At 32.0% G+C, this 8,218-nt stretch overlaps 1 protein-coding gene across 3 annotated transcripts in view; it reads left to right on the forward strand.

Annotated features, from left to right (window-relative positions):
* The window catches only part of LOC106468260 (nuclear hormone receptor FTZ-F1 beta-like), a 51,059-nt gene extending 43,066 nt beyond the window's left edge, over positions 1 to 7,993 (forward strand). For all 3 annotated transcript variants that reach the window (XM_013928678.2, XM_022396598.1, XM_022396597.1), the window contains exon 9: positions 984 to 7,993. In XM_013928678.2, the coding sequence (XP_013784132.1) occupies positions 984 to 1,228 (245 nt within the window). In that variant the 3' untranslated portion in view covers positions 1,229 to 7,993. The remainder of the gene's footprint in view (positions 1 to 983) is intronic.
* The last annotated feature ends 225 nt before the right edge of the window (positions 7,994 to 8,218 follow it).

Here is an 8,218-nt window from a genome sequence, read left to right on the forward strand (position 1 = left end):
TAGTAGTGTACGAACTAATTTATATTTAATAAAAATAATGAAACAAAGAACAGAATAATAACATGCAAAAAGCAGACAATGTTCCGTAACTATCACAATTTTTCTGCCATTTCTAGCGACGCAATATGAATCATTAAAACGTCATCCATCTACACAATATCATTCCTGTGGTAAAAATACATTTTGTTGGGAAGCGATTTACAAATCTGTACAGAAAACAATGTAATATAATACGTCACTTGATAGACGAAAACCATGCCTGTCTATTTGTTATAACTAATATAGTCGTAAACGTAAGACACTTATAGAACTACGTGTATTGACAAATCCTGAAAGAGAGGATGTGACAGGTGGGCATGGCAGGAGGGGTCTGATTTTCTATTTGATGGCACTGTAACCAAACAAGATTAAAGGCTCATAAAAAAAATTTGCTTTTTTCCAGCGATGACGATTTTATAGTGAGTAATGTACGTTAAATTTACCAGTACATAAATAAAACACTTGTACATCATTCACAGGTAAGAAACAGTGCCTTCAGTTTCATATCTCCATATATGTAATGTTAAAATGACCCAGTTTAGAGCTGAATCATTTAGAGCTCTGTTCTCAATAATCCTTCCTGAGCACTAAATGGGGTATTACTGTATTTTGATTATCTGTAATATAAGTTGTAAACAGTTTTTAACATTTTCTTTATTAGTCACTAAGGAGTATCATTCAGGCCCTCTTCTCTAATGTTGTTCTTTTGCATTAGCTTTGGTCATGTTCTTGACAGAGTAACATTACCATATGTACCAAGATTATGTTCATGTTGCAATGTGACATTCATATGTGAAATAAAGCAGGAAGTAAATATCACCAAAATGTAATAAATTTAAACAAATAATGACTCTTTCAATTTATTTCTTATACTTTAATCTTATTTAATATCATCAACATATCTCAGGTTATTAAGTTGTATAATTTACTCACTCTTAAATCAGATGTCAGTGGACTAAAGGAGATAGAGAAGGTTCGCATATGTCAGAAACAAGTTCTTGAAGCTCTACAAACTTACACCCGGGTGCACTATCCAGAAAACCCTAGCAAGTTTGGAGAACTTTTGCTTCGAATTCCAGAACTGGAGCGAGCTTGTCAGGTTGGGAAAGAGTCTCTGTCTAGCAAACAGAAAGGAGGAGAGATTCCTAGTTTTCATCTTCTGATGGCACTTCTTCGAGGCGACCACTAACGTATTTACGATTGGGAAATTCATCTTTGTCGGTTGTATATCTGTGATTATATGAAGCAGCTGCTCAGTTGATGAATTTAAATTATTTAGGATTTTGTGTTGAACATTTACCCACATTCATGCAGTGCCATGTGGTGATGCAGCCACTTCAAAAAAAAAAATGTGTTTCAGATCTGACTGGTAAAGTAGCTTGCTCAACTCATTGTCTTTATTTCTAGTTATAGGACGAAAATGTTGTTCTGTAGACTTGTAGATACGTGAAGTTATTTCATGCCTCTAGATATTATCATTTCTTTTGTATCCCATTGCCTTTACATTTAATAACCTAGTTTAGCTTACCCACTAGACAAAGGAAAGAAGAAAACTCTTAGTTCTTTTAAACATCAGTATTATGTAGTAATGGATATGGGTGCTAATAAACTCTAGTAGTAGTATTTAGTTGGTAACAAAATTAATATTGTATCATAATAAGACTGGTAATATTGTTAATAACATCCTTTTTTACTGGCCAATAAAGAAAATCTGTGAACAAAGACAAATTGAAGAATAAGTCTAGACAGGAATTTCACCTCTTGTCAGTAACCCTGGACAAAGGCAAAAGAAAAAAACAGCTATGCCTGATCTTGTTCTATGAATTACTCATTGTCAGTAAAGAAGGATTTCATTAAGTTTATTGTCAGGAATATAATAATGTAATATCATACCTATTAGTAAGTAATGGTTCATGGTTCATTCTTCATTCGCCTCTTTGTTATAAACCATAAAAATGGTCATTTTCTAAAGCACTGAAGACTTTGGCAGTCACATAGTTTAGTTTTCTTGAACTTTTACCATGACCTCAAAAACAGACATTTGACTTTGTAAAATTATTTAGATTTTTCCTTCCTTCACTTTATACACCCATAAAGTCTTTAAATGTTTTTCAAATACGTGTTTTAGAAATGAACATGTGCTTTTAAACTATTGTGTCAGAATAACGGGCGATATTCTTATGCCTGTTATTTCGACACAGTTTTCACTACTTAGAAGTGTTTTAGTATAGGAAATCCAGTTAGTGATTGAAATAGAGGACAAACCAAGTTATCAGATGGGATGATGTGAATTATATTTGATTTCACTGTTCACCAAAGCTCACTCAAAAGTTGAAATTAATTCTTACTCGTGAAACTTCTTTTTTTTTTACAGCTGTAAAGTTATATGTTTAGCTTTTATTCCTTGATTTTCTTCTGCCAAGTACCTTGTAGATCATGTAATATAAATATATTAAAGTTGTCTAACTTTTTCATAATTTTGAATCTCACTGAATCTGTAAAAATCTCATTTTTCCTCGACCTTTATTTAGTCTCTGAGAACATATATATATATGCGAAATTGTGTCATATTGTTTGAATATTATACATGAACATTTAATGAACATCAACTTTTCAGTCTAGAATTAAAACCAAAGATATCAGTATAACACAAGTAAATGATTTTCAAGTTGTTTATTGTGTTTGAGTTGTCGTTTACCCATCACAGGTTATCTATATTTATATAGTTATTTGAAGAATAAATAACATTAGTGCTATAAATTTATTCATTTAAACACTTTAGTGGACAGGTTGTTTTAAGATGATGTCATTTTTTTCTCTACATATCATCAAAATTGTGAATTTTGGCAAGAAAGAAATCTGATGCCCAACGTATTCATGTGTTTACCACTTATCATTCAGTTAGACCAGTTTCAGGGAAATCCACACCCTCATCAGTAATCCTGGACAACGGCAAAAGGAAAATGACCATGCCTGATCTGTCTTGTTCTTTGAATTACTCCTGTCTAGGGTTAAGAATGGGGTTGGTGAAATATCCCTATACTGACCTTAGTGACAGATAGTTAATCCAAAAAGTATGGTGATTTACCCCCACCCCCTTCAGAATTGCTTACAAATCCAGGTTTGAAAATATTTTAAACTATCTCTCATTCATAAAAGGTGATTGTAAGGGTTTGTGTGAAAGGAAATATTTTAAATAAGCTCGTGTTAAAAGTAGAAATGAAAGCAGCAGCTGGCTATTGCTTTTGGTTTATATTTTATAGTTCAGAAATGAAAGACTGTGAATCTTGTGCTTTACAAGTTGAAGATAACTGTCTTTTACTCTGTATGACTTGTGTTGTTAATATTTACAGAGAAAAAAAAGTATAAACGAACATTTTAGGGTTTGTTCTTGACATTGATTATCGTACTTTAAAACTTAAAAATTAATTTAAAGAACGACCAGGTAATATAAAATGTGTTTTTGTATATCAATGTTGAGACAAAAGAATGCTATGCAAAGCAAACTGCTTGTTGATGTTTCACCTAGTGAATATTTTAATAAAGTAATTGTTTGTAAACTTGCCTCTAAACATTTTCTGCTCATCTATTTTAAAAGTGAAATAATTCATGTTTAGATAAAAATGTACTACATCTTTTAAGTTCTTGTAATTTCTTTAAAGAATGGAAAACACCAAGTAACTTTTAATGAGATTTATTGAATAAATACACATTTCCTCATGATACACACAGTTTCTGAAGTATTAGTATTAAAAGTTCCAGAAGTCTGGGGACAATTGATCCTGGGTAAGGGTTAAGATTTCTGAGAGTTTTTTTTTTTACTTTTTTACTCTGCCTAGACTGAGAAATTTATCTGTTGCTATAATAATGGACATCTTTATACCATAATACTGTTCTTTAAAAAGAATATTCCTGTTTTTTTATGGAAAGAGCAATTTTTAAATTTCAGATGCCCTCTAGCAAGTATTTCCTGTGGGCAATAAAATTTTAACCCTTTTTCTATTAAGGATTTTTCAAGGGTAGGTAGAAGTCTTTTAATGATTAACCTACAGTCTTTCATTAGTTGAAGAAGCACCCAATCCAAGAAATCATAGCAGACAAACAGCATATAAATAACTTTCATTAACTTCCTTCCAAACCCTTGGATAAATTTTATCTGGTCCAGGTTTTTTTTTTACTTGCAGCCACTCTCCTTTATTTTACAAGAAAGGTGCTTATCTTGAATAATCAAGAATTAAATTTTTTTTTTGAATTTGATCACTATCCCAAATTAATTTGATCGCACAATTTATAGTATATAATTTTTTTCTCTTTCTTTTTTACATATAGTCACTCCTCCCCTCTCTTTAGTACTCTATCCCTATTAAATAACCTATAACCCTGTATTTCAAAGACATTTCTGTCATCAAGATCATCTACATATAACCATGTTTCAGTTATTCCCATTATATCAAAACACACTATTCCTACCAGTACTCTAAAGTCATCTATTTTATTTCTTATACTTCTAGCATTACAATAGTAACAATTAAGCCTATCTTTAGAACTCTTCTATAGTCATTTCGTTTGCTAAACATTTCTCTACACCTTATTTTTTGTATTTAGTTTATCCTGGCTCTCACTACTGACTAGTCATAGTTTAAAACTTCCCTATTTCCAATTTAAATGTAAATCATCCGTTCCAAAAAGCCACCGTTTCCATTAAACTGATCCCACAAATCCAATCAACCAACCTGCTTGTTCTTACATATTAAGCTAAGCCTAGTATTCGGCTCTAGTGACCTACTTATAATCTCATCCCCACAATTATTTCTCAACATTATGCCTGATAGAATCAGGTTATTATGCCTCTTTTCTTTAAATGCCTTTATCAACCTGCTCTACTTATCAATTAGCTCCTCTGACATGCCCTTCCTTACATCTTTAACCTATATGTGCACAACAAAGATGGCACCACTTTTAGTACACTTTACTATATCACTTCCCTTGTCAGTTATTTCTCCATTTCTGAACCTGGATAGTTTAATCTAACTAGCAAACCCATGGACCTATGGCTCACATTTATTTAGAAGGCCACTATAATGCAAATTTAATGCTTAAACTACTATTTTGCAATTTGTCAGTTTAATGATCATTGCCACTATGATGCGAATTTGGTTTCTTTAATCAAGTTATAAACAGTAATTAGTAGTTCTACTTACTTATGTGCTCGAATGTAAATCAATGCCAAATTTGGTGTCTGCTTTCAGGGAATCCCTGTAATAATGTTTTTCACAAAATATTCAAGTTTCCGAAGGTGAAAATTTTACCTTTGTGCAAACCTTGGAGCTGAGACGATTCATTTGGTACCACTTAGAAGTTGTTGCAACCAGCGGTTTAGGAAGAATTACGTGACACATAGACACTGAATCTGATCATGTCTTTTCTACTTGTTTACCCCATGGACTGTCCTATCCCCATGCTGTGCCAAAGTGTCATCTACAAGTATAACCTTCTTAAGTTTTTTATTTTCAGCATATCAGTCCTTTTTGTTTTCTTTCCCTCACTTAGTTCCTCATCTGAACAAGCTAAAGATTTAAATCTTAACCTCCTCATTACAATTCAATCTAATACTTGTAACCTTAACTTCCTGAAAGTCATTATTAGCTACGTTGTTCCTTGCATGTAAAAGCTTAAGTTTCTTTAAATCCTGCTGCTATTTTCCACATTTTTTTATTTATCTGTCACCTCTTCTCTAGCTTTCGATTTCTCATCAAACCTGCAAATTCTAAAACAAATTACACTTCTTTTTTTAAAAATGCATGTCAGTCCCAAATTCCAATTTAAAGCTCACTCCTTGCCCCCTTTTCATCTTACAAACTGTCAGTGATTCACACCCTTGTTTTGGCTTTTAATATGGTGTTGTCTTCAAAGAGATTCTGAGAAGGAGCATAATGGCCAAAATGTGGTCCTTGGTCTTAATAGAAAGGTTCTTGAGCTATTTACTTGTCCTTGATCTCCATTAGAACATCAATCAGCTAATTATTTGAAAGTTCACGAGGGTGCTACATATCTGAGTTTGACTGACTTTTGTATTAGGTTGAGTGTTATCAGTTAGGCTTCTTTTATCTTTCTCCTGTGTGATTCATATTCAGTTAGTTTCAATTTCATTTTATTTGTACAATTTTCTCTGACATGTGTTATTACAGTTAGTTTAGTGCTATAAACTCTGATATTTCTACTATATTTCTGAACTCTAACTTTTGTTAATATTGTTGTATCTCAAGTATTGGAGCCCACAGTCACAAGGTATGTTGTAAATGGTTTTTTGTTGTTCTTAATGGGATCTTTAGCTGGTTTTGTGTGTGCTAACTACAGTCCTATTATGTTATAACTTCTGAATACTATTATGGGGTTATACTATGTATATATCCTTTGTATGTTCTTAGAGAGACTTCTGACACAGCAGAATGTGTCTGTGTGTCTGTAATTTTATTTTCTGCTTATTCCTAGTTTTTCTCTTATTTTCTTATTAATCAAATGTTCAGGGTATTCATTGTTAAGGAAGGTTTTAGCAATGAGTTTTTCTTCCTCCTTATCATCTTTCTTATTAAAAAATCTTGTTCATTCTGAAAAACAAGTAGTCTGATGTCCACTCTTTATGCTGCAGGCAAAGTTTGATTTATAGTTGTGGTATCTTCCAGTATTTGTGGGCTTCCTGAAAAGTCCTGATAGACTATAGTTTTTCACACCAATTTCGAGAAAATGGTGTGTCCACGAGATTTAAGTTTATCCATTTTTTTTCTTTATGTAAAGGTACTTTCAGAGGAAAAGATTAAATTTTATGAAGAGTTATTTTCTAAATATTATGTAGTTCAAATATGAACACTAGAAATAAAATATATTACTCTTAAATTATATCGTGAGATTTGTAAAATTGGCAAGGTATGTCTAGTTTAAAAATAAGTTGTTAGGTTGTTTCTGAACATTGTCTTTTTTTCTTAACAATGTTTTAAAGCAGTTCAAACCTCAAAGAGTTTAGTATTTCAAGTCATGAAAAATATATTTAAAGCAGCTTAATGTTTTGAAGTTTCGTATTTAAATATTTAATGAGTAAATTATTTATAGTGGCTTTTATCCGCAAAATATATTACATTTAAAAATAAGGAATTGATATAACAATAATAATTATATTTTCAAGGGAATTTTAAGCAGTGTATAAATAGTAGAGCTTTTAATGGATTGCATCTACCTGTTTCTAGAGTACGTTGTATTCTGAAAAGGGCCTTGGTATAGAAGCCAATGTGCCATCTCACTTTAGGAACAGGCAGGAGCAGTCAATTAAAGACAAAAAAAATAACTTTAATCAAACACTACCAAACTGGGATATTTCCTGTCTTTTAAGTTAATTGTGCTGATAGATAATATATAGAGGTTCATATATGATATTTGTACTTGAAGATATTGTATTTAAAATTTAAATAAGTCTTATTTAAATTATAATATTTTTTATGCTGTAATAATTGTTAAATGACCATGTGCCCTTGAATATTGAGAAAATGTAACAGTATTTGTTTTCAAAACTAATGTATGTATAGATGACCACATATCAGTCCATATTCTACAGTATGGGACATTACAACATTTTAAACCTTAACAGTTTCTTGCACATACGAAGTTTTGATCAAGTAATTTATCAAGATCGTTTGATGAGTTCATTCAAACCCAAGACGCTTCTCTCCATTTCTCTATCATCCTTGTTACCGCTTTGTCTTTTGCAGCTCTTTGTATCTTTACACGATTAACATTTATATGCCACTTGGGTTAATACTCTGATGATAAGACTTTCACTTCTACAAGGATGGCTGGCTTATCTTAGCTCTGCCAAGAAATGAACTCGGTGTGCTCCAGTTGCTGCTTTGTCCTGATAATTTCTTTGTCTTGTGCAACCATTTGTATCTTTACACGATTAACATTGCTATGCCACTTGGGTTAATACTCTGTTGATAAGACTTTCACTTCTACAAGGATGGTTAACTTATCTTAGCTATGCTAGAAATGAACTCGGTGTGCTCCAGTTGCTGCTTTGTCCTGATAATTTCTTTGTCTTGTGCAACCATTTGTATCTTTACACGATTAACATTTATATGCCACTTGGGTTAATACTCTGATGATAAGACTTTCACTTCTACAAGGATGG

This window comes from Limulus polyphemus, unplaced genomic scaffold (genome assembly GCF_000517525.1).
Source record: "Limulus polyphemus unplaced genomic scaffold, Limulus_polyphemus-2.1.2 Scaffold2939, whole genome shotgun sequence".
Lineage (NCBI taxonomy): Eukaryota > Metazoa > Arthropoda > Merostomata > Xiphosura > Limulidae > Limulus > Limulus polyphemus.